This window comes from Pelmatolapia mariae, linkage group LG15 (assembly GCF_036321145.2).
Source record: "Pelmatolapia mariae isolate MD_Pm_ZW linkage group LG15, Pm_UMD_F_2, whole genome shotgun sequence".
Lineage (NCBI taxonomy): Eukaryota > Metazoa > Chordata > Actinopteri > Cichliformes > Cichlidae > Pelmatolapia > Pelmatolapia mariae.
In genome coordinates this window covers 36,244,138-36,271,747 of record NC_086240.1, presented here as the reverse complement: position 1 = coordinate 36,271,747, position 27,610 = coordinate 36,244,138, and the positions used below count along the sequence as shown (strand labels likewise).

The following is a 27,610-nucleotide window of genomic DNA, read 5'->3' as shown; positions in this document are numbered from 1 at the left end:
AAGAAGTAAGTGGAGAAAACTGGGGAGTGGGGGTGTTGAAGACGTTTTTGAGGCTTTGAGTCAAAATGATACTGTTTCTAATCATACTTCTTCTCCATAGATGTTGCTGCACAGGTAAGTCGGTTTTGTGTGTGTGTGTGTGTGTGTGTGTGTGTGTGTGTAGGTGTGTGTGTGTGTGTGTTTGTGATGTTGCTAAGGGAGCCAGAAGCAGAGCAAAGGTTAGCACACCAACGATCATTAGGACATTTTTGATGTGGTCACCACGCGCCCATGAAAGCATTATTTCTATGACATCGTGCAATACAGTTTTCAGTGCATGCAGTTAAAGTGGTGCTATACACCTGGGAATAGATTTAAAGTAATTAACTGTTTTTCTATGTTATGACTTCTTTGGTCTGACATCACAGAGTGCCACGCACATGCAAACATACACTTTTTTTTCAGTCTCTCGTACTCGCATGTTTCAGATGTTCACTCCTTCTTGCTAAAGCAGCCTCTTTAATTTACTCGTTCAACATATGAACAAACACACACATGTACACACTCTACAGTCTAATTAGGATAAGCACCATATTCCTTTTATGAGCATAAGTGGAGCTACTTCTCAAAGCTGTCAGAGTGTTTCTTGTTGAAGTAGCACCCTCTTGCCATAGCTGATGCAAGTGGCCGTCTTAAGCCTGGACCTGGGTCTCGGGGGACTTCACCTCTCATTGCTCCCTCCACTCCCAATTTCCAATTCAGTTGCATGCCAGCAATAAAACATTTTATGGCCAGCCTTCCAACTATTCTGACATAGGATCTCAGTCACCAGCCCTGCTCATAAATATGGCCTACATCATTTATGTTCCCTTCTTAAATTGATCCAGATCTCTTCTTCATCTGTTTCATGGATGTCACTCTATGAGTATGTGCTCAGAGTAAAGAAAGAAAGAAAAAAAAAGGGGGGGGGGGGTCATATTTGTGACACGGCCAAAATAGATCACAAGTATCATTGCAGACTTAGTTTAATTGCTCCCGCAGTGCTGTCTCTGTTTTTGTCCTCTTTAAGATCTGATCTGGCAGCCAGTCTGTCTTTTCCATCTTTTCCTATTAAATGTCCTGTTTTTTAAAGATGCCCTCTCAAGCATCTGCAGCTTTCACCATCAATATCCTTGGCCCAGGCTGTTTTTCCTCTATCACTATGTCATCTTGAAAATGGTCTTTTAAACGCTGTCTTTTAAAAGTCAGGGGGAACAATTGGGCTCTTTCTTTTAAAACTGCGGTTTGGTGGTCTGGCACCACCCACACATACATCCTTGCCTCAACAACCTGAACCCGAACATGCACCCCCCCCCACCCTCCCCACCTTTCCTTGAGTGGCAGAGTCTAGGTAATCACTGTAATTTACGCAATCTATACATTAAAAGACCCCAGCGTGTTCAAAGCAGAGGAAAGGAACGTTTCAGGGGAATCTGACCCAGGATCCAGATGCTGAAATTAAAGAGCTGTGTGTGTGAAGAGGTATGCATGAAACTGCAGGTTTTCTATACGTCTAAAAAAAAAAAACTACAGTGTTACATGAAATTCTAAATTAAGATATACTCACCATTAGAAAGATATGAGAGCTCTTCATAGTCATTATAAATTCAAAATAAACAATACTACTGTTTCAGCGACAAACAGAAATTATTATTCAGAAGACGGATTCTTTTTAGATTTGCGGACATTTGTTTTCCTTGTACAGAAAGGATAGAAGGTCTGTTTAAACAGACCACACAATGGAGGAAGGCCACCCTGCTGCACAGTTTCCGCTGATACATGATCTCAATGTGTGCACAAGTCACCATCTGCTATACTATAAATATCACATACGTGTACACTCACTCTTCAGCAGAAGGCAAGTTAAGTTCCTGTGACTATTTTACTTGGGTTAAATGAAACATGTCAAACTTCCTACCCTTAAAGGTAGCGAATAGTGCAGATATACTCCATGCAACATTGAAATAAGACGGCTCACAATGTTGCATGTCAAAGAAATTATTCTCTTGCAGAAGTGAGTTGTTTTTGTTGTGCTTTTCTCTGTTTCCCAAAGAGGCTAAAGTACCACTTGATACATGGATGATCCATGCTGAGTCCTAAGCAGCTACCAGGTGTTTACACTAATTTGACTTTCCCAGCTAGACTTTCTCTCTGGGGCAAACCCATAACAAATGAATACTCAGACATGCTCACACAAGTTTTCCTGCTCTTGCACATGCCACTGGTATTTCCAGTTCATGTGGTGTGGGCTACATCATGTGAGGCCTCTCTACCCAGATTGCTTTTATGATTTTATTGCAGTCTTGATTAGGCACATGTGACTAACTGCAAACCAATGTTGGCAACGCATGAGCGGTTGGCAGAAAGCAGTGATCTTCTAGAAGAATTGTAACAACACTGCGTTCAAAAAGGCGGGAGCTGTTCACCGGGAATTTGATGCTTCTGGCCGTGCGGAACAAAGTTGGCCCAGCTCACCTCATTTCACACATTAACTGTTGTGTTTGCATAGAAGAGAGGAGACATTTTCATTCTGCAGGCGGGCTCCACTACCTCACAGAAGAAAAATGCTAACCCTGCTTCATTTGCCGCAGAAAAACGGGCCAAGTTGACTTAGCAAGAGAGGGAAAATATTGGGGTCTTTTAATGCAAAAATTCAGGGGAGGGAAATGGAAATGTGACCGGTTTCCTGACATAAAAAACAGAGCACATCAAGACTCAATTATGATGTTCTCAAGACTAAGCTGGACTTTGTTCCCTTTCATTCTTTTTTGAGTGTTTGTCCAAGAGATTGGTGGGGGGGACGAAATTGAAAGAGACACAGTTATGATTTGTAAAATGATGGATGCCAGCATAAATTGATAGTTTTTTGGGTTTTTTTTCCTTCTGTTAAAGGGACTGCAGCTTAAAAAGACCCAGAAGGCACATACCACATCAAAGAATAATTGAGATCTCTATCACAATCACACACAAAACAGGGGAGTCAGGGAAAGGTACTGCAGAAGGGAGGAAAATAAGGTGTAACATTTAAAATCATAAAAATAAAAAACAATAAAATGGGGTTTGTGCATTTTCAAGAATTATTCTATGATGCTGCGCAGCTCCTGTGCGGTCCTCTTTTTCTGTCTCTCTCCCTTGCTCTTCCTCCTTCTCTCACACTCACTCTTCCCTCTTTTGTGGCTCTAAGCCTATGAGCTGGCTTGGGCCCTTCCTTACTACACACACCCAGCGGGGCTTTATAAAGGCAGGGCCGGAGGTCTCGGCAGCCACACTCTCTGCCTGTGCCTCCTCTGCCTTTACGTCTGCACTGAAAGCCGGCTGTGTCAATTTCTCCAGCTTCCAGGTCGTGTGGAACAGAGATGCTGACACCACATTACAGGGTCCCCAGTCTCCTGGTTATCCTGCTGGGCCCCATCCTGATGGCTGCCAGCCGGGCCGCTATGGACAGCCAAGGTGAGGAGACGTCAGAGTTATTATTGCTGCCTGAGGCTGGGATATTAGTGGCACTTTGTGGGGAGGAAAATGGACACACAGACTCGAGCAGGTAACCTCAAACTGGGACTGGGTATGTGAGTAAAGACAGACTGCTTTTGAAAATGCAGGTGTGTCGGTGCCAGTGGCTGAAGATGAACATAAGCTGGTGTCAGTGTATTTTTGTCCGTGTCTACTTGTTTATGTAAACTTTGGGATGGACTGTTTGTCTTTCCTTGTTTTGGTGTGTGGCCAAAGGAATTTTCTTTTTTAGCTTTGTTTTTCCCCCTAGAGCTTCTCCGTGAGCATGAATGGATAGATATCAAAGTGCCTTCAAGGCTGTTTTTATCACTTTGACACCTTTTAAGAAACCTGTTTTTCTTGTCTGAACCAAGGTAAAGTACATGTGCATATGTCAGGGCATTAACCTTAAAGAGAGAAAAATGTGTGCTCACACGCACACACATGAATTCTTATGAAGTTCTGCACATGGAAACCCCCCACGCACAAACCCTAAACAGTCAGCCCCACACGCATGCCTGCTTCTTTACCTGTAAATCTTTGAGATCTACTCATATCCAAGGCTGCATCTACATCTCATTCATTTTTTCTCCATGCATGTTTCTATGGAGCAGCCCTGTATGAGATTGAGAAAGAGCCGGCATATTGGGATGCACAAGCGAGGGTGACGCTGGATGCTGCGCTCAGACTACGTCCTCGGGAGCACCAGGCCAAGAACATCATCCTGTTCCTCGGTGACGGTAAGTTCCTGAGAAATCCATTTTAACCAGCATTCAGTGCTGGCACAGCTGTGGCTAAAGATTCAGTAGAAAAGGCATTACTTTCACCTTCACTGACAAACAGTGTTGGATAAGTTACTTTAAATTAGTAACTTAGTTACATTACTAGTTAATTCTATCAAAAGTAACTCAGTTACTTCAAGTTACTCGTTACATTCAAAGTAACTAGTTACTAGGGAAAGTAACTTTGGTTTTACTTAGAATTCTTTTGTTAATGTGTTGCTTCCATAACTGGATACCCAGCAAGATTGCCAGTCTTCTAGCTTGCTTACATGCCACAAGTGCACTGTGCCACCTACCAATAGAAAGGAAAAAATTATGTACATATTTACACGAGAGAAATCCCACGCCTGGACCGTCATTGACCGCCGCCATGATTCTAGCTTATGTCACAGCGTCATGTGCGCTTTTTACATCCAACACAAAAACTGCAGTCGTGGTGCTTTCGATTGTACTCAGAACTCGGAAATTCTGCCTTCCGAATAGGAAAATGTAGGTAACACCAGACTGCAGATGAGCTGCATACAGGGCTGGACTGGGACAAAAAATCGGCCCGGGCGTTTTTCCACCATTATAGGAAAAATCATAAAGCCTTTGAATGAAAACAAATGCTGTTGTGACAGTGATGTACACTGTTTTGATGGTATATATGCATCAATCTATCAATCGTTTGTTGTAAGATTCAGATAATTATTTTTTAAAAGCTAGATATTTTAAATGAGAATAAGAAAGAAAAGTACTTCTTTGTGCCCCCCCTCTCCCTGTTAATGCCCTACCTGGTCCCCCTGGCAAAACTTTGCTAGACCCGCCCCTGCACAGTTACCAGCTGTCAGCTACTTAGAAAAGGATCCTGGTGTTATTTGTCTCTCAGAAACAGTTCATAACTTCCCTTCAACTCATTCATGTCACCTAAAAGGTAAACCTGTTTCTCCATCACCTGTTCAGCTCTGATGATTCAGTAAGGACATCTCCTGGTTTCATCTTCATGTTTCCCTCTCACCAGATAACCAAACCGATATCATGACCAGCAGCTTTTACGGCTGTGGCTCCAGCAAACATCAGCTGATACTAGAAGGTAATATTAAATAAATTCTAACAACAGCTGATCAAGCTTAAACGTGCTGCTGTTTAGAAGAAACCACCTTCGCTGGTTTCTTCTTTCTGGCGCAAAGTGGGCGATAAACAAACAAGATAGACGGGACTTGCGACAGAAAAGCCGATCAGCTGATCATTGATCAGTTTCATGATTGAAGTAGAAACAGGAGAGGGCGGGGAGAGAATGAGAGAAGAAGAGGCAGCTGTGCAGCAAAGACACAGAATAAATCCAGCTTTGTGTCTTTTTCATTGTAGTTGAAGTACGGGACAAACTGCGTTCCTTTTCACCTCAGTACGAAACGCGTAATATTTTCTCTGAATACGAGACGATTCCGGTTTTTTAGGGGACGGTTGGCAACTCTAATAATTAACCTTATGAACAAAATGAAGTTCAACATCAGTAACATCATAGCACCCACCCAGCTGTATAGAAGCTCCGTCATGCTAGCTAGTACCCAGTACAAAAAAGTCAGCATAACGAAAATAAACTCCACCTAAACTTGGTTTATATCTGACCCAGATAGACTGCAGGTCATAACTTCTTACCTGAAGTTCAGTTCACCTGACACTCGCCTCGGGTCTCTCCTCCTCCTGCCTCCCCTTTCCCTCATCCACCTGCTGGCCTCCACTATGGGCTCAAAATGTGGTCATAAATATTTTGTACTTGTAAATCAGTTTTGTACTTGTAAATCAGGATTTGTATGTGTAAAAAGAATTTGTGTGTGTGTAAAAAAGATTTGTATGTGTAAAAAAGATTTGTGTGTGCGTAAAAAAGATTTGTATGTGTAAAAAAGATTTGTGTGTGCGTAAAAAAGATTTGTATGTGTAAAAAAGATTTGTGTGTGCGTAAAAAAGATTTGTATGTGTAAAAAAGATTTGTGTGTGCGTAAAAAAGATTTGTGTGTGGACTTAGCCAAAAAACCCCTGCAAGTTACACGTACGAATTTTGACCCTATTTTTCTTCCTTTCGTCTGATTGGTCAATGTCATGTCAATCACAAATGTAATAATCATCAACATCTTCAGGGATTTCTATAAAACGTTGTATTCACCACAAATAAACCCATCTAAAAAGGAAATTGATCAGTTTTTAGACAACATAACTCTCCCAAAATTATTAGACTCTCAAGCAATGGCATTGGATTCGCCACTGACACCAGGTGAACTCCAGGAAGCCCTGATAAGTATGCCCAATAATAAGGCTCCAGGTCCAGACGGCTTTCCTGCAGAATTCTACAAAGAATTCTGGACGATTTTAGCCCCAATTTTTTACAGAACGCTGTTGGAAATCAAAGAAAATGGCAGACTCCCATCAAATATGAATTCTGCAAACATTAATCTCCTGCTAAAACCAGGCAAAGACCCTGTATATCCCTCAAGCTATCGTCCAATATCCCTTATAAATGTAGACCTTAAAATAATCTGCAAAGCTCTCTCGAAGAGACTAGAGAGAATAACCCCCCTCTTAATTCATCCTGACCAAACTGGTTTCATAAAAGGTAGGCACTCATCAACAAATACACGTAGATTACTTAATTTGATAGACTACTCATACAGTAAAAACCTTGAAACTACAATATTTTCTTTAGATGCAGAAAAAGCGTTTGACAGAGTTAACTGGAAATTTCTATTTGCAACTTTACACAAATTTGGTTTTGGATCTTCTTTCATCAGCTGGTTAAAAATATTATATAATTCCCCAACAGCTTGTGTCAGAACAAATGACCAGACATCCTCCAGCTTCTGTCTCCTGAGGGGCACCAGGCAGGGATGCCCACTCTCCCCTTCACTGTTTGCAATTTTTATTGAACCACTAGCAGCAGCAATTAGACAGAATTCAGTAATTAAGGGCATAAAATGCAAGAACGTGGAACATAAAATCAGCCTTTATGCGGATGATGTGCTACTCTTTCTCCAAAATTCACAAACCAATATCTCTGGGGTGATTGAATTGATAAACTCTTTTGCAAGAATATCAGATTACTCAATTAACTGGTCAAAATCTACAGTCCTTCCGATTAATTGCTCCTTCCATAATTCCTCTTCTACTCCACTGCAATCGGGAAATATAAAATATTTAGGTATTAATGTTTCTCCCAAGCTTGCAGATCTAACTAAATTAAACTATATCCCACTTTTAAAGAAAGTAGAAGGTGATCTGGCTAGGTGGAAATGTCTACCCATATCACTCATGGGAAGGGTTGCCGCTATAAAAATGATGGTCTTACCAAAAATAAATTATTTATTCTCAATGATCCCAACTAAACCGCCACAAGATTGGTTCAGATCTCTAGATTCATATATGTCCAAATTCCTTTGGAAAAATAAGCCCCCACGTATAAGCTTAAAAACACTACAAAAGACCAAGGATAAAGGAGGATTAGAACTACCTAACTTTCAGCACTACTTCTTAGCCAACAGGCTCCAATTTATCTCAGGATGGCTAAAACATACCCTCTTAGATGAACCTTGGCTAGATGTAGAACAAGCACTTTGCAATAATCTAGAGATTTCAGATCTACCATTTATCAGCTCAAACATTCAACGACATGAATGCTTCAAAAGCGTCAACATTAGCTCTTCTCTGACAGCATGGTGGGAGTTTCTGAAGTTGACAGAGTCTTCATTAATCCCATGCAAACGTACACCTATCTGGAACAACCCTGACATATTACAAAACAATAATATGATAAACTTTTCAGATTGGAGTGGTAAAGGAATCAAATATTTAGAACATATACTAGAAGGAACAGAATTTATTTCATTTGACAGACTAGTTACACAATATGGGATCAACAAGAAAAGATTTTTAGAATATCAACAAATTAAATCCATAGTAAAAAAGAAATTTAAACCGGGTCAAGTTGAACTACAAACACCACCAAGTGTGGTTCAATTTCTTACTCTTAAAACCCCCAAATTACTATCCAAAATATACAGAATGCTTTCTAAAATAGATGAATCAATATTACTTCCTATTGCAAAATGGGAAGCGGATTTATCAGTTAACTTAGACCAAACCTTTTGGTCTCAGATTTGCTTAAAAACCTTTCATCTAATTAGAAATCCCAGTCTTCAATTAATTCAATACAAAATACTACATAGAGTGCACTATACAGGTCATCGGATGTTCAAGATGGGCTTTACGTCTACCAACAACTGCTCACACTGCCAAACCAATTCACCGGACAATTATATCCACGCTCTTTGGTTCTGTCCACCAGTTCAGAAGTTTTGGCATGAGATATGTGAAGACTTATCGAAGTGTCTGAAATGTAACATTCCAACTTCCCCTTTAGTGTGTTTGTTGGGCAGCTTAGATAATGTCACTTCAGAAAAGAATATAGCCCACATGGTTTTCACTGCCCTATGCATAGCCAAGAAAACAGTCCTCATGAACTGGAAAAATAAAAATAATCTTAATTCTAACCAGTATAGAAATTATCTATTAGATTACATTAGTCTTGATACAGCCTCTGCCACCACATCAGATCAATTGCTCTGGGCTCCTTTGATCAGCTCCATCACCTAGTGGGGGTGGGGGGTCATAGTTTGGTCCCACCTTCACTGTTGTGATTGGTGTGGGGGTAGGGACAGGCTTAGGGCGTCGGGGGGTTCCCCAGGAGCATCTTCCTTGGGGGGCTCAACCCGGGGTAGCGGTCATGGCCAATTAAGGGCTCTGTTGGCTCTTAGGTGACGGTTTCCTCGTGGCTGCGTGCAGCGGGGCTAGGGGAGGGTCTGTGCTGATGGACGTGGGTTACTGACCTGGTAGCCTGGCTGCCCCTGGGTGGGTCCGGGACAGCCGTGAGGTTCTGGGGGCGCTCCGTCTCTGGGCTGGGGCCCTGGCCGGGCCTCGGGGGCTCGGGTCCTGGTTGGTGTGTTGCTGGGGTTGTGGGCGGGTGGGTATATGGGGGCCCAGTCCTGGCGCAGGGCGCCGCCGGTGCATCGAGCCACCTCGGGGACTCTTCAGCTGGTGGGGGAGGTTGTCACATCTTGCAGGAGCTTTCCTCTCCTCAGGAATTCTCTCTGCAGGAGGGGGAGATATAGGATAGGTGGAGGAAGATCTCAGCCTGGGCGTCTATTGTCTTGTGTAGTCTGGAAGATGAGTGGATGATGGGGTGGGTGCAGTTTTCTCTGTAGTGGGGTCGGGTGGGCTGTCCCGGGCTCTGTGGGGCCGGGCGGCGCTGCTGCACTGGGCCCTGGTCCGGATGGGCCTGGGCCCCCTTTCCCTGGCGGGTTGCAGAACATGGGGGTGCCTACTGGGGTCAGCGGGGGAGCTGGCCCCAGGGAGGGGTCACTTGCCCCTCCCTTTCTTCCCTCCCCATCTCCAGCTGCCTCCCTCTTCCCGCTCCACCACAATCACCCACACATGCAGGGCCTTGGGGTAGGGGTGTGTCACCAGGGTGCAGAGGAGGCATCCCCCCCCTCTGTCCCCTTCTGGCTGCCTCTGCCTCAATTTTATCTCACAACTTAGACATTCACATTACTCACACTCTCATAACACATACATATAGGATCTTGGGGGTGGGCTCACAACACGGACTCCAAATTACCATCAGGGTGTACACCGCACCCCTGGCGTTGTTGCCCACCTCTCAATTTTAAATACACGTAGACATTGAGGGCTATCAGGAGGGGCTATGCGCTTATCTGCTGCTCTCTGGCAGGTAGCTCCATGCCCTCCTGGGTTTTAATTGCACCTTAGAACACATATACATCAACACTACATATGACCGGGTAGAGGGAGGTTTGGAGTCTTCTCACACCCCCGGTCTCTGCGGCCTGCTGGAGCGGGGGGGCTAGGAGGAGGAGTTGGCCGTCCGACTGGGGTCTGGTGTGTGGGGCCTCCCTGCTGCTGCGGAGTCGGGGCAGTCTGCTTCTCCCCACTGCAGGGAAAAGGGTAACACCACCTGGGTCTGGGTGCAGTTTCCCCCTCCAGGGGCAAGGGTACCTAGACCCGGTTCTTAGAGTACGCTTGGGGAGTGTGATTGTGTGTACAGCGTCTCTTTATGTCTGTCTCCACGTTGGTTGAGTGTGGAGTAATTGCCTATGAGAGCATGAGGGTGGGAATGGATGTTTGTATTTGAGTGTGCCTGTATGTCTGTGTCTATATGTCAGGTTGGGTATCAGACGCCACCTCTCTGGGGACATCTCAGGCCCTCCAAGGTTTGGAGGCCAATCTCCCCCCACCACTTCCCCTGCCGGTGGCAGACGCCCTCAGACATCGATGCGTTGGTGGTTCTTTGTGTCCGGGGGTGGGCGTCCGGGTACACACCGGCTCACTCCTTGGTGGCTGCTTATCCGGGCCTGGAACCTGGGGCTCGCTCGGGCCACTTCGGGGGTGGGGTGCCCTCGGCCTCTCGGCCTGGGGCTCGGTCACTCAGGCACAGCTGGCTGCCGGCGGAGCTCACGGGCACGTCACTGCAACCCCCCCTGGCTTCTGCTCCGCGGCTGCTGAGTGATCCCTCATCTGGGACTCTCCTCAGCTCTTTCTGGGACAGTGGCGCGGCTGCCCCTCTGTTGGTCTTCCTTGGTCTCTTGTGTTCTGGGGGCCTCTGGATGTCTGGAGTTTTGATCTCCTCCATACCTGCTTCATGCCCTGGAGGATGGGACTGTGGCCCCCCACACCCTCTAGCAGATCATTACATTAAGGAACCTTTTAAATACAAGCGCGCTCATGCTCACAGGTGTACACACAGGTGATCACACACACAAACTACACCCTTTTTGGCTCCTACCTCAAAGCACACTGTGCGCTGTCGATCTTACGTGCTGCACAATAATGTTTAATATTAAGTATTTAGTGTTATATTCCCATATATCATTGTGATGTTGTTTATTCTATTACTCTCGTTTTCTTCTGCTTGTTTTCTTTTTTCTTTCTCAACAGGTGATCCAGGTGATCGATATATGTATTTTTTGTCTGCTTATTTTGTTGGTTTTTGTTTTTTGCCCTTTATCCCCGTCCCTCTTCTCCGCTGTTTTTTTTTTTGTTTTGTTTTGTTTTGTTTTTTCCCCCCTCTTTCTTTCTCCCTTTTCTTTTCCCCTGTCCCGTATCTAGCAAGTAAAAAAAATAAAATAAAATAAAATAAAATAAACAATAAAAGGTAAATCAAATGGACCATTACGGCAAGGCTGGGATGGTCCATTTGGTAAAGTAAATCCGTTGGGCATCTTTCTTCGCCTTTAGACAATAATTCTGATGGCAAAAGAACCAAACGGGACAGGTTTAAAAAAAACAAAAACAAAAAAAAACAAATGTAATAATCCAATCAGAGAACAGATGGGTTTGGCTGTCGGAGGGGCACTTTTTTGAACTGCAGGTCCTTGAAGGGTAATACAGTTTGAAGCTGGAGGATCTCTATATAAATATCCGATAGCAGCTAGGTCCGCTAACTTTCAGCAGCTGTTGAAAGGAGAAAGTTGTGGTATGTCAGTGGTTAGAAATACTATCATTACTTTAGGATTAGTTTAACACAAAGTCAGGGCTGACCCGGGACCACTGCTGTGAGTCACAGTGCGCAGCATAAAAGTCCTTTCATACATTTAGCTGCTAATGCTAACTAAAAGCAAAGGATCCAGAATTTGTTGCGCTGGCTGCTGGGCTCTGTGGGTTTTTGCAGCAGCTCTACCTGTACTAGATGCACCTGCTCCTTGTCGTTTCTATCTCTGACTTTATGTCCTCTACAAGAGTTTCGTTTTTTTTTTGCTAGTTCTTCAAATGTTCAATAAAAACATGTATGCTAATTCATAACGAAGAAAGCTTTGTAATAGAGACTGTCATTTCCAAAACACTGCCCGCCCCCCCACGGTCCGCAGCGCTGTTGAAAAGGCTGTGGAAGTCCCTGTATTAAGCACGTAAACCTGTGACACAAAAATCACCAAACTCAGACCACAGACTGTTTTCCTTCGTGGTGATGAAGGAAAACGCTGGGTTGGCATGTAAAAGGGCATTTATTCCCTTCAAAGACCTGCAGTTCAAAAAAAGTGCCCCTCCGACAGCCAAACCCATCTGTTCTCTGATTGGATTATTACATTTGTGATTGACATGACATTGACCAATCAGATGAAAGGAAGAAAAATAGGGTCAAAATTCGTACGTGTAACTTGCAGGGTTTTTTTGGCTAAGTCCACACACAAATCTTTTTTACGCACACACAAATCTTTTTTACACATACAAATCTTTTTTACGCACACACAAATCTTTTTTACACATACAAATCTTTTTTACACACACACAAATCTTTTTTACACATACAAATCTTTTTTACACACACACAAATTCTTTTTACACATACAAATCCTGATTTACAAGTACAAAACTGATTTACAAGTACAAAATATTTATGACCACATTTTGAGCCCATACTCCACCACTTGCTAATGTTGCCGAATCTGTGGAAGCTCCGCGATAGCCACCACACGAAGTAACGAATAACGACCCTATCTAAATCCCAGTAACGATTAACGCGTTCCTGATTTTGGCATAATAACTAGTTACCGTGCTCGTTACCACAATTAAAACGTAATTACTGAACTTCAGTTACAGTCCCTACACTGCTGACAAACATAGCAAAGTGGATGATGCAACAGTATTTCTAAATAATTATAAAACTGTTTTCAAAGTGGGCAAGCAATGTGAGGTTTTGGGGGTTTTTTTTGCCAAGACTAAACAGAAGGATCAAATATCATTCAGCAATTACCAACAAATATGGTTCAAATATTTGGGAAAATTAAGCTTGACCGCAGTGCTTTGCAACTTTACGGGCGAAATATGGAACAAATAGGTGGAAAAAAATACTTGTACAGACATATGTTGGTGTAGCATTATGATAGACATTTAAACTTTAAATGGCCGATTTTCATTTTTTAACACTACCTGCGCTGACAGGTCAGAGGCTGTGTTGTCTTGCAGTGAGATGTTGGCAGCAGATCCTTTCATTCCTGTGGGTTGAAAGGTGAGGCTGATAATCAGGCTTGCTCCGGTCTGCCCCAGAGATGCACCGCCAGGTTTTGGATCACGGGAGATTGGAAGCCTTTGGCTCTTTGCTGTGCTCCACGAGCTGTTCCTGAACTTTTTCTTTCTGATGTCAATGGTTGTCAGATTGTTGGGCTGGTCATGTTGGTCAAAGACCGACCAACTGCAGGTGGGGGTGTGGATGACCTGTTAGTGGTTTTAATGTTGATGTGTGATCAGTGTACAGGAGGCAGTGAAATTTTTTTTTATCTCATTATCTCATTTAAAGCACTGGGCCACTTTTAAAACTGTATTTTTATGAATCCTCCATTGTGTCAGTAACTCAGATTTTATTTTAAGGAAAAGAACAAAATCACTGAGATCCACATCCTGAGAATAGCTGGTAGTTGGTTTGGCAGAAAAAAAAACTCTTTCCAGTCCACTGTGACTAGGCACACATGTGTCACAGTTTAGCACCTTTGCCTTTTCACAGATAGGATGCAATAGTAGAGGTCTGTATTGGCGGTCAGACATCAGCGATGCTGTTGTTGTTGTTGTTTGTTTGTTTTTAATAGTGCAACAATTACCAATGTTATAATTTCTAGCTTGACCTCATAATGGCAGCGTTGTCACACAGTTAGAGTATTCACACCCAGAAACAATGATACAGAAATGTATTTATTAGGATTATTCTGTGTTCCATTTACCCTGGACGTTGGATGGTGGACTTAGAGTGACTCCCACTCCTGAGTTGAGCTGTTCCAGTAAGAAAGTCACAAAATCAAGGAAAATAAGTATTTGCTTTGTTCCTTAGAAAGGTAGAACCATTCATGTATCTGGTGTGTGACCCATTCAGCCATGGTGTGGTCTTCTGCTTTTTGCAGAAGACCACACCAGGTGCCACTCCAGTCAGCTGCCAGCTGGAAACTGAGGCTACAGTCTTTACATGCTATTTTTGACAACCCAAGGTAGGAAATGTGCTGCCTGGTCTGATGAGTTTCGATTTCTGCTGCAACATTCAGACGATAGGTCAGAATTTGGCATAAACAACATGAAAGCATGAATCCATCCATGCTTTGTATCAACAGTTCAGGACGCTGGTGATGGAATAATGGTGTGGGGGATATTTTCTTGCCACTGTTGTCACACAGTTAAAGTACCAGAACCCAGATACAATGATACAAAACTGTGTAAGAGGCTTATGCTGTACAGCATTTACCTCTGAAGACAGATGTCAGAGCTGGGAGCTGCGTTCCAGTAGTAATTTCAGAAAAGCGAGGAAAAACAGGATTTGTTTACTGTGTGTAAACACAACATTTGTTTGTACTTGTTTTTTGCCCTGAAACACACTGCCCCAGCACATCCGTGTATGCATGTGGTTTATGTAGTGAGTTACAAATACACAGCAGTGTTCCTACAGATCACAAGTTTTACTGTTTTACTAATGTTCCCATGCACTTCCGCCATCTTGGATCGTTAAATCAGGGTTAGTCGTGCCGTCCTGACTTTCTCAATTGAAAGTCTGATTTGAGGAAGCATTACAGTCGAAGATTGTGACTGGGAACTTGGAAATTCCACTTTCCAACTTCAAATGGAATTGCCATTATTGAAATAGCAGCATAGTGCTGCTTCATCTGAGATTAATGTAGTTTAATCTTAAGAAAAAGAAATAAATCAGATAAAAAGGTCAAACACAAACAAAAGTGTTGTGTATTTTTTTTCTTTCGCACAGCTCTTACAGAGCCATTTGTTTCTTTTAGAGTGCATTGTTTTACACACAGGTTTTTCTTGTTAGCAGTTTTCTTTTAGCCACGCTGCTACATTAGTTGATACTCTAAGATAACTTCGCAGTGGGGGCGCCACCTTAAAGATCCACTCTTGAGATAACAAAGTGTCCTTCTTTAGCGCTGTAGTCTGACACTGCAATGTCTACAGACAGCTATTGACATTTGAGAATAATTTCCATCTGCATTAGTTTTGGCTGGAAATTGTTCTGCCATTAATTTTTACTTTTATGACTGGTGAGGGATTAAATCAGTTTTGGTAAGAGAAGCTGATTAAAGGCACAAAGATGTGAGAATGTTTTTCATGTTAAAGACAAACAATATCTGCTTTAAATCATACCCATCAAGCCGCATTTCTGGGTGGTCGGTGAGCTGAGTTTTCTTTACACATCTCTCCTGCCCTGCTTTGCCCTAAGCCTGTTCTTAATTTTATGAGTGTGACTTTTAAGGGAAACTTAAATGCACCACAGTAGGGTTTTTAAATACAATGGTAAAGGGCTTACAGCAGCAAAGGAAAAATTGTAGGCACCATAGCAAGAACAGGCAACAAATTGGTTGTTTAGTTAAGGAGGTGCAATGCTTCGGGCTTCTCCAGGAGTGTTCAGATATGCATGCGTCATGGGTCAACCATGATTTTGACATTGCTTGTTAAATTGTGACAGTTTAAATAAAGCCTACAAGTTCCTGCATTTATACTGGAGAGCAACAAAAAGTTAAACATGCTTGTACTATTGAAAATCACTTTATCCATAAAAGCCACGTAGACAGAAATGAAAATGAATGTGTTTGAAAAACTAATGGTAACCTCTGAGAACTAGAAGACAGACTGTTTCTGCTATCAAAACAGTTTTTTGTGTTAATCCTGGATGATTCTTGGATTCTTGGACGCGACATCTGTACTATCAGAGAAAGCCCATTTTACTCCATAGTTTGACCATAAAATCCCAGAATAATTAGTACTTCAGATTGCTGCAGCAACATCATTAAAGAAAAATATTTTCCCATGTCACTGTGTTTTCATTTGAAAATATAAAATGTTAACGTTTTTGTATGTAATACATAAAAACAACAAAAGCTTATGATTAAAGCTGGTCTGGTGAAATTTATGAATATCTAGATCTAGATCTAGACATTGGTGCTACAGGTGTCTACAGGACATACACTGAGGCTGGGTTTTAGAAATACAACATGGTAACATGAGAAATGTTAACTGTGACAACACTAACATCTAGTTTAAGGTGTGAGAAGTAAATGCATCACAGAAGCTAATGAGGAGCTGCTTCTCCCTTATTTTGTTCAAATAAAGTAAAAGTGATTTGCATAAGGTTGATGCATAATACAAGAAAGAAGATCCATGAGATGGTTCACATCATCTAAACAAAAAGATTCGACTGGAACTTGAAATGTTAAAGTACTGTTCCTGTCTGTGTGATGATTGTATTTTTATTACCTGAGCTACTGTGAATGTTGTAAAAGCACTGTGACAAAGAGAAAGTACACATTTGGGTAAACTGAGTTGGAACTTCACATATTGTGAGTTTTTTTTTCTTTTCTTTGAGAAAAGAAAAACACAAAACTCATAAACTCCTTGCTTATTTAAGTAAGTAATTCACACAGATATTATATGTTTAAAGGGTGAGATTAACAGTCAAGGAAGTGTCCTCAATACAGCCTGTACACACTTTGTCATAGATGTAAGAGGACTGATAAAAGAAGGTATAATAGTAAATAAAACCAAAAATGTTAATTGAGTCATTTGATTTATTCTAAACTGCAACATTACTTTCTGTAATACCATTTTTGTGACTTAACATTCTCACTTCCAGGTGATTGTTGTTGTAATTTGGTGACGTATAGATAAAAATGAACTGAAACCTCTGCTTACTAAGGGGTCGTTTTCATAGGCAGTGTGCAATGAAGCAAAAGGAAAACTTAAATTTCACTGTAACCCTTAGTGCTTTTGTGTAGAAAAGGGCAGTTTGGAAATTTAAATGACATTACAATTGTTGTACATTACTCTAAAACCAAAGCTATGATATTGACTTTAAGATTACAACCTGATTTCAAACATAATCTAACATAAACATTCTTACCCCTGGAAGAAGCTCTAAGATATTAAGAGAATATGCCAAATGAGATACAGGATGGCAAAAAATGTATCTTAAAATGAAATCTTTTGAGCTCTTTTTCATTAGAACAGTAAAGTACCACAACAAAGAATAAGTACACATATGAGGAACAGGTATCACTGCTTTAGAGTTTTCTTGTGTTGCATGCAAAACTCTTTGTTAGTCTCCTCTCGGCATTTTCTTATTTAAACATTGGTGGCTAAGAATCAAAGTCTCAGAGAAATGTATAAATGTATCCATCACCTTTTGAATGGGTGCTATGAACAATTAAGGCATTTCTAAAGAAATAACAGGGGGAATCGAGCCTCGTACTATCAAGGTGGACCTTATAAAATGTCCAGTGAATGTGTATAATGTAGACTGACCACGTCAGTGACCTTTGGTCATCAATCACTGTCTCGCAGGAATGGGCGTGTCCACAGTGTCAGCAGCTCGAATCCTGCGAGGTCAGATGGATGGTGGATCTGGAGAAGAGACGATACTAGCCATGGACACCTTTCCATACGTGGCCCTCTCTAAGGTGACAAAACAGCACTGCTGACCTGCAGGTCATCAGTTATTATTCATCAATGAATTATTTATGTGTGGAAAGAAATTCAAAATAGCCAGTAAAGTGTCATCCTATAACCTCAGCTGCACTTCAAATGCATTTTACATTTTGTATTTTATTAATAGTTCTTCTAAGTTGCTTTCTCCACTCATGAGAAGTAGGAAGTAACTTTTCCAATGTGTGCTCTTGTTCTTCTGTGGTCTGTACTGAACTGTATCCACTCACATTACATCTAATGTTCTTTTTTTTGTACCTTTTTTTCTCTCGAGTTGGTCAGTTGGTTGCTAGGAAAAATGCTTTTATGTAATCCCTTGGAAGGTTGGAATACATATTAACCAGAAAATAGCTCTGTATTTTCAAACCTGCAGTAAAACATTTCTTACTGTGTTTGAAAATTAGTGCATTTTACTGTTACATTATCCTAAAAAAGGTGTTCCTCTTGGTGAAGAAAGTGACAAAGCAGGGGGGAATTTTCACACAAATTTCAAAACACATTCCAGGTTAGCAACAGCTCACAGAAACGTGCCTTTTCTCTGTGGCCTTTGAGTTTTTTTCCCCACTCTCACTCACATTCTTGTAAAATGTGCGTGTGTGTTTGAGTGTGTGTTTATGGTAGAAATACAGTAGCCTGGTAAATCAGTACAGAGAGACATGAAGTAGAACTATCATAGAGACAAAGACAGATGCACTGCAGGTGAATACCCCTTTATAAGGAAGGCTGATCTCTGGCTTGAACGTGTCTTTTTATTCACATGCTTCGTTCCCTTAACACGACACATGCCACTCAAACTCTCATGTGAAAAAAGAAATCCTAATACAATCAACAGCTGAAGTGAAAATGCTGACACTGTGGTAGAAAATGTGAACACAGATTTAAACTCATCATCCTGGATTGAACATAATCCCTAAATCACTGTGTGGTTGAAAGAAGGAATCAGTGTTTAGTGTCTTTGGTGCCTCTGATATCCCAACCTATAATCAAAAAGAGAACATATCTGATATAACACATTCTAGCTGGCTCCATCTTTTAGATCATCCCCAGAAACTTTTGCAGCTTAAGTGACAGTCATTTCTATTTAACACATTAGAACATGAAGCACATTCAAGCAATTTTTCTCAGGGGAGAAGCAAAAATGCTACTTTCAATATGCAGTGAATGCATAAAATATCTCAGCTCCCCAAATGTGCATGTGCAGATTTCACTTGTACTTTTAAAAATAATGACATGGTCCATCTGTGTTTGATGCTATCCTGTTTTTAATGCTGTTTTTGTTTCTACTCTGTAGACCTACAGTGTGGACAAGCAGGTAGCAGACAGTGCCAGCACTGCTACAGCCTACCACTGCGGTGTGAAGGCCAATGCAAAGACAGTAGGACTCAGCGCTAAAGCGGTGGCCTACGAGTGTAACACCACCTTTGGTAATGAGGTCTACTCAGTTCTGCGGCGCGCTAAAGCACAAGGTAAAGACAGTTGATTGCTCGGTCAAGTAGTGAGTGTGCTGTGTAAAGGACGGGTCAACCAGTTTGTTTTCTTATCTTAAGATATGTAATGCTTTAAAATAAAATATGTGGAATAAAGCAATAATCTGATAAGCTACTTCAGTGTTGCTTGCCAATTACGGTTCAACGTTCAAAAAATATATATACAGTTAGGACAAACCACCCACGCTGATCTTCCTTGACTTTTGTGCCTATGGTCACTTTATGACATGCAATTTGTGCGGGGTTGTCTGTCAAGGCATGTGCATGTTTCAAGTGAATTTGCACTGTTGTTTCCATCGTGTCACAACATTAGATTGAGTTCGCTATATTTTTGTCACATATATGTTTATTTGCATCATGTGTTGATATACTAAATCGTTTAATGCCACCTTGGCTGCAGGGTAAGGCCCTGGTAAACCAAATATGGCTGAGGTAACACAGACCACTAATGTTTTCTTCATAGAGGTCTTCTGAATTACACATAGTCTAGCTGCTCAACTAGAACTAAATTGCCTTGGGAGACCCTGCTGGGGGCAAATTGCCTCCAATAACATAACTGCTGGAGATCACTAGGGCACCAAAAACACCCCACCATGATAAGGTGTTCATTAAGTGGATTGTTTTTTTAAGGCAATTTTTTAAAATTGTTCTTCTATAATTATCAATAAATAAATAAACATGGAATTATACTGTGTTGTACTGTTACAAATGTAGTGTTGACAGCAGTAACTACAACAAATTCTATGAGCGTAACTGCTTGAAAACTCCAAGTCTCACCTCCCTCTATCAAAATCACCTCACCATTGTCCCCAATAAAACAGATAGTTCTTAGAATTGGAGTTCTCTGCACAGAAGAAGACACACACCCAGTTCTAACAAACTCCAAAACTATTTGGTACAAAGTACACAAAAAATATAATTTGTATCATAAAAATAATCATCTTTATGCTTTAATACCAAAATAAAAATTGGTATCCAGACTGTGTGAGGGGCTCAGGGGTTGAGAAATGGTGTCAGAACACAAGATAATTTATTTGAAAGAGGCGATTTCATTTTATATGTTAGACTTTCTTGCTGAGACCCGTCTGTCAAACCTGCAGCTCAAAGTCTTCTCATCACAGTTAAACTGAGACTTGCTTACTGCAACCACTATTAAGCTGTGCTTGAAGCTGTTGTCCTGTGAGCTGCCTATCACGCAACCTGTTAACTCTCAGAAACTTGTCCTCTGATTCAGTTGTTGCTTTGGGTCTGCCAGATGTCTACCTGACAGAGTGTGCCCCAGTTTCAGAGTGCCTTGTGATGGTGAAGGAAACTGTACTCATTGACACCTTGACTTTCTTTGCATTTTCTCTGTAGGAAAGACCTACATTTTTAAGTGTTATGATGGTCTGTCTCTCTTCCATTATTAATAGCCTCTTTCTTGCCATTTTGTAGCAACACACTACTTTCTGTAGTACAATACTGTTCAACTGATGCTCATGAGGGTATGGTACCGCAGTGTGTTCCAATACTGCTTTTATGCAGACAGATGGGGTTGTAAGTAATCCAGAAAAGTTGGAACACCTGTAGGAATTAGTAGCACCAGCTTCTAAGGCTTCATCAACCTCCATTGCTACAGAACAGCTTTAACCTCCTAGGACCTGGCGTCCACATATGTGGACATCACATTTTGGGTTATTTAGACTAAAATACTCAATTTTGCTCTACATGGGCCTGATATCCACTTACGAGGACATTATACTGCTACTGTTCTATCAAAATTTTAAACAAATATCCTCATATGTGGCTCTTATTTTTCTTAAAAACAAAAATAAGGTAAAAAAAAAATCTGGTAATTCTTTGTTTTTACATATTGGGCCCCAATATGCCCAAATATCAAAGAGAAATTAAAAATGCCTGCTGTGGAAGAGTTCGGGTCTTAGGAGGTTAAATTGTTAACCCATTTTGTGTTCCATGAAAACATAAACAAAACATTTTGTATAATTCTGAAAAGTACATTACTTTTAGTTTTGGGTAATCTTACCCTTTTTTTTCTTTTTCTTTTTTTTTACATCTGGCAATTCACTACTTACCTTTGTACCATTTCAAGTTATTCATTGGACTTGAACAACTTAAACAGCAATAACTGGAAGAATTAGGGTGTTCTAAAACTTTTGACCGGTAGTGTAAACTCCTCCACGCTGGATGTATTCTATACATTTTTCATTTGCAGTTTTCTATTGTTTTTCAGGTAAATCAGTAGGAATAGTGACCACCACCCGTGTCCAGCATGCTTCCCCAGCAGCCGCCTACGCCCACTCTGTCAGCCGCAGCTGGTATAGTGATGCAGATCTTCCTTCCAGTGCTCGCGAACATGGTTGCGTCGACATTGCCACCCAGCTAGTCACCAATGTTGACATTGATGTAAGAAAGAAAAATTGTTTGGCTCTTTTCAATCAACAAATAAGATATAACATCAATTGTCAGTGCAGCCATTATATAATAGGGCTCATTTAAATACTTTTATATAAACTGGTAGGGACCAGATAATTTTTTTATTATGCCCTGACGTTTAAAATCTTAGAATTGAAAGAGGGTGTGCTGGTCTGGTCTGTCTAGACTTTCACTAGATGGACCAGGCTGCACCCACCTGTTAAACAGGCCTCCTGGCCACCTCTTGCCTCCTTTGTTGAAAGGGTCACTCCCAGAGGCAGAGGGCTGTGAGGCACTGCCCAGCGGGAAACCCTCTACAGAGGACCAAACTTTTTTCTTTTGAGTTCTGTATGTCTGTTCAGGCACAGTCCATACTTGATCTGTAGGCAACTCAGAAGTGGAGGTCAGGGTGTGTGTGTGTCTTATTTCATATGACTCTACTTGATGAGAGCAGTACACAAATACTTTAAACCAAAGATTGTAAGCTCGATCAGCCAGTTACACCTTGGCAAAGGCAGAACCCTGTTAGAACCCTGTTTTACTGCACCACCTTCTATAAAATTGCAATAAATAAATAAATAAATAATGGAATTGACCTTGTTGGCCTATCTTTAATTGCCATATACAAATGAGCACTCTGTGTTCCCAGTTATTTTCCATTGTGATTCCCAGAGTTCATGACTTTATCGTTTAATTCCAATTATCCTGTCAGATTATAATTAACAATAACTTTAAGGTCAATACAAAGAAATATGAGGAAAATTGGAAAACCCAAACATCTCAGCGGTTCTGCTTGTTGTTGTTTTTTAAAGGTGATTCTTGGTGGAGGCAGGATGTACATGACTCCAAAAGGCACCCCAGACCCAGAGTACCCTACCTCCAACTCCCGCAAGGGGGACCGCAAAGACAAGAGGAACCTCATTGATGTGTGGCTGAAGGCTAAACCAGTAGGATTATTGACAATTATTGTGCAAATATTTCCTCATTTCCCCCACGACAGCTCACAGATTCACGTTTCCTCTGGTTTGTGTTTCAGAACAAGAAATCACGCTATGTTTGGCACAGAAGGGAGTTTGATGAGATAAATGTTAAAAATACTGACCGTCTCATGGGTGGGTAACAAATATTGGATCTGCTAATGAGCAGATACAGACTTACTGCAGTATATTAAATGTATTAACACTGGTAGAAAGGTAGGGGTGGGGGGGGGGGGGGGGGGGGGGGGGGGGAATTAGTCATAAACCTGTTTACATATATCTAAGTTATTAAATCTTATAAATGCCTTAGAAAGAAGAGCAGTCCACTTAAAAATGGCCTGTATTTGTATAGCGCTTTACTAGTCCCTAAGGACCCCAAAACGCTTTACACATTCAGTCATCCACTCATTCAAACACACATTGGTGATGGCAAGCTACATTGTAGCCACAGCCACCCTGGGGTGCACTGACAGAGGCGAGGCTGCCGGACACTGGTGCCACCGGGCCCTCTGACCACCACTAGTAGGCAACGGGTGAAGTGTCTTGCCCAAGGACACAACGACCGAGACTGTCGGAGCGGGGGCTCGAACCGGCAACCTTCCGATTACAGGACGAACTGCCAACTCTTGAGCCACGATCACCCCGATTAAACCAACTTTAATCTTTATAGCCATGTAAATACTTATGATGTTGACTGTTATCATCTCTTACTGCTTTAGTGATAAAAACTCGAGGGCGTAGTCCTTGCTGTTATGGTGTGCATGACAGCAATACAGCTGCCAATAGCTCAGAGGTGTTATCATCTTGTTATCAATGTTGTGCATATTACCCACTTGTATGATAAATTTAGAAAATTAGATCTGCTGCATTTAAAAGTGTTCTTACTTTTAAAACAAGGCATCACAGAGAAGGCTTCACTAGCAGCTAGCAATTATTTCTTTAAAACTGTTAACTGCCTTATATATAACTTAAATGAGCAAATGTACCAATTTTTAGATAGATTTTCATATTAATGATCTGAGATTGCAGCGCTGATTTTAACTCTACAGACGGGGTCAGAAGGTTTTAGCTGTTCAACTCTAACATATTTTGAAATTGACTTTCAGTTTCCATTTTTTTGTTTTTTTTGTTGTAACTGACAGTTTGGATTAACCGCAACATTGCTGTGTGCTGCTGCATATTTTTTATTCATTTTGGTCCAACATGAACATTTTCTTCTTGTTTGTTCGTGCTTCTAGGTCTGTTTGAGCCCAAAGACATGAGATTTGAGGTTTTCCGGAATAGCACGCGTGATCCATCCATTGTGGAGATGACAGAAAAGGCTATTCAAATACTGAAGAAAAATCCAAAAGGATATTTCCTGTTTGTGGAAGATGAGTGCAATAAAACAATTTTGTAATATAAAATATCAGCAAGCACACTCATTTAATTATTTAGCTTGTGAATCCGGTTTAATGAGGTTTACATTAAAACTTAATTCCTTAAGTTGCAAGACAATGAAATAAATATTAAATGTCTAAATCTCTTTTCTGTTATCTGTTACGAGGGAGAATCGATCACGGTCACCACGATGGCATTGCCAAACTGGCACTGACGGAAGCTGTGATGTTTGATCGTGCCATTCATCGTGCTGCACAGCTCACCAGAGAATCAGACACGCTGACTGTGGTCACTGCTGACCACTCTCATGTCTTCACCTTTGGTGGCAACACGGCTCGAGGAAACCCCATCTTTGGTATGACTCAAAGCACTGCCACGTGAAGGCATTGTGGGTTAAAACTAGCATGAAAATCGTGCTCTGATGTGTGAAATTAAAAGTACAAGGGGGGAGAAAAGGGGTAAAACAAAAAAAGGGTGCAGACGGACCATTTGTGAAGAATACTGGAACTAGCCTCTTCCTTACCTACATTCTTTTTATTTTTATTATTCAGGATTAGCCCCAAAGAAAGCTGACGACCAAATGCCTTTCACTAGCATCCTGTATGCCAATGGCCCGGGTTACGTCCATATAAATGGAACTAGAGAGAACATCACTTTGGTGGATTACTGTAAGTACAGATTAATATCTTTCAGCTGTGGCACTCGTCTGTGCTGATGTGTACACAGACACCTTGAAGCGATGCAGTTATGGTTGGCTTGTGCATGTTTCTCCAGAGAGCAGAGATAAATTATGATGGTCATTTTATTTACGGATTCATGGTTCTGTCTTCTGTTTAGTTCTTTGCACAGGTCTCCTTGTCATTGTACAAGTGTACTTTGGAAGGTTAACAGCAATGTTCCTTGTCCTACACTGTGTGTTTTTGTCATTGCACAAGTGTGTGTAACTTAAGGTGAAAAAAATGCCTTCTCTTTTTAATATACTTGTTCTGGGAACCAGTGTACACTCAGCCCACCTGGCACCTATCCCCTGCAAGTCAACATCTATATGATTAATGTAAGCGTATGAGGCCAAAAAGGTTTTGTGAGATGTAGAGATAAAAGAGAATAAAGGTTCAACCTTTGCACAATGCTTAAAAAGGCCCCTTTAACCAGAGCAAACCAAAGACTGCAGTCATTTCCCAAATACATCCACCGGGGGTATTTTTACACACTTTGCTTGGCGTTAGTCGCTGAATCAAAGGGATTTAGATTCCTTTCTGGTTTGTGAAAATGATATTATTAAGTTTGATTAAATAAATTACAGAGGATTTGAAAAACACAGTTGTGCCACAGGATACATGAGGAAAGTGTGGTAATAGTGCGATCTAATGTATGTCTTTTATCCCAATGACATCTACTTAGCCTGAAAGGTTGTTTGGTGACTGGCTACACATTTTTTTTTTTGCTTAGATGATGAGGAGTACATGCAGCAGGCTGCTGTGCCACTGGATGCTGAGACACATGGTGGGGAGGATGTGGCCATCTATGCCAAAGGACCAATGGCTCACCTGTTCCACGGTGTAAAGGAGCAGAATTATGTGGCACATGTCATGGCCTACGCTGCCTGTTTGGAGCCTTACACAAACTGTCCTCCTCACACTCACCGTCACACTCATTCCTCCTCTGGCTCTGTGAACACACCTTCCAGCCTCTTGTTTTTCCTTTTCTGTGTTCTCTTGTTGTTCAGATGACCCCACCCAATCTGGCACACGTGTTACTTTGTATAAATGTAGCAATATGCACTAAACACTCGCAGGGTACGCATGTGCACTGTATGCGCACAGGCTGTCAACTTAGAACCCAGGGATAAAAGTACTGTATTTCTTAAGAGAAAAAAAGATTCTCTGTACGTCCATATTTACATGCACAGTTAACCTAACATGCATGCAAACGTAGGCTTAACTTGCATGTGCTAACTCTATTCAGGTGCATACCAACAGTTATGCAGGAACCTCAAGCTACTACATATGCAAATTAACCATAATTCATATGTAAACAGCCCTCCGTGTGTTTACACTGCAGAGCCATCAAAACTTTTTGTATTTTATTAAAGGCGGCCTATATGTACATATGTGACGTCTAACATGCACTAACTTTTTTCATTATTAAGTGTGAGTTTTGCCCATAATGTTTTTTCTCCAGTTAAATACATTCAGTGTAATCTAAAGCTTTGGACAGCATAAACTGATACAAACAGATTTGAGCTCATTTTTTATCTATTGGCCACGTATGCAGGGCACAGAGCTGTAACATGATCATCACTGTCCAGGTGAAATAAAATACTATGACGTAATCCTGAATTATGAGCCGTCATGGCGAGTACCAGCGTTATCAGACCTGAGAAGAAATCAGAAAGACTGTGTTAAAATATCAGCCCTTCATTATGTGTCTTGACCTTAATAGTTCCTAACCTTTTATGTTTCTCTGTTAAATTGCCTGTCACTTGATACCATAATCTATTTGATTGTAAACGAATGTATTTTATAAGCAAGTTGAAAATGTATTTTCATACTATTTCTTTTCCTACAGATGTGTAGGCATAGAACATCTGATTTTCTTTGTAAAATCATTCTCCATTTGATAGAAAATATTTTGGGTAATGCCCAACTTTATGGGTCATTTCATTTAATAAAGATTGCCAAGAAAGAGCATATGTGTTTTTACATTTTCTGGATTGGCTGTGTTCCAAAGTAAGTGTATTACATTGTTGCCCCAACATTTAAGAAAACATTTAGATACTGATGCTAACATTTTGAATGTGGAAACTGAAACTCATGTTTAGCCCTCCAACAGAGTCTGTGAAATAATGATAAAATAAAATAAATAATAATACAATTATCAGGCTCACTTACATGTATTTCCCTGTAAGGAATGAAATTTTGACATTGTAAAAGTGTATTCCACTGAATCTTTCAAAATCTTCCTGTTTTAATAAAACTGTTTTCTGCAATAAGCCCAAACCTGGTCCAAACCACCAAAGTCAGTGGATATAAAAGAATGAACATTTTTAAACCACTTTCTGAAAACATCACACAGATGTGCGGTCAAAGCCACCTGTACACACACACACTCATGGGTCAGTTAATTGTACCACAAATTAAAATAAACAACTGATTTGTGAAAATTGGACCACTTGACCATAAAGTACAGTAAACAGAGTTTTAACACTGCAATGTAAAAGTGTGGAAGAGTGAAAAACAAAAACAAATCAGTAAATTTTATGCATATCACAGTGATTTATGGTAGCTATAGACAAGAGTGATTAAAGCTATTGCTGGTAAACATTTACCAGATAGTGCTTTTTATTGCAGCTGTCTGTACTCGGGCTGACAAACTAATAAACACATCTTGATGCGTGCTGAAATCATCCAGGTAAGTAAATCCCCAATCTGGACGTTTCTGTGGGATCAAGGAACTGACCTCACAGCCCATTGTTCCTTCAGTGGTGCAAGTTTCAGTCATTGTGCAAATGTACATTTAAATCCAAAACTAAACTAAAAAACTAAACAAAAACCTCAAA

The 27,610-nt window shown here is 41.1% G+C and overlaps 1 protein-coding gene across 1 annotated transcript; it reads left to right on the top strand.

Annotated features, from left to right (window-relative positions):
- Positions 1 to 26,005, top strand: alpi.1 (alkaline phosphatase, intestinal, tandem duplicate 1). Its single transcript, XM_063495503.1, has 12 exons — positions 1 to 5; positions 3,352 to 3,468; positions 4,122 to 4,247; positions 17,655 to 17,770; positions 19,087 to 19,261; positions 21,513 to 21,685; positions 22,507 to 22,641; positions 22,737 to 22,806; positions 23,910 to 24,044; positions 24,215 to 24,406; positions 24,603 to 24,719; positions 25,501 to 26,005. The coding sequence occupies exons 2-12, from the start codon at positions 3,375 to 3,377 to the stop codon at positions 25,779 to 25,781; spliced, it is 1,614 nt and encodes a 537-aa protein (XP_063351573.1). The 5' UTR covers positions 1 to 5; positions 3,352 to 3,374; the 3' UTR covers positions 25,782 to 26,005.
- Positions 26,006 to 27,610: the final 1,605 nt, after the last annotated feature.

Coding starts and splice junctions, on each gene's coding strand:
- alpi.1 (XM_063495503.1), top strand. CDS start 3,375: ATGCTGACACCACATTACAGGGTCCCCAGTCTCCTGGTTATCCTGCTG. Junction 3,469..4,121: donor GGCCGCTATGGACAGCCAAG/GTGAGGAGACGT, acceptor TCTATGGAGCAG/CCCTGTATGAGATTGAGAAA. Junction 22,642..22,736: donor TGTGGCTGAAGGCTAAACCA/GTAGGATTATTG, acceptor TTTCAGAACAAG/AAATCACGCTATGTTTGGCA.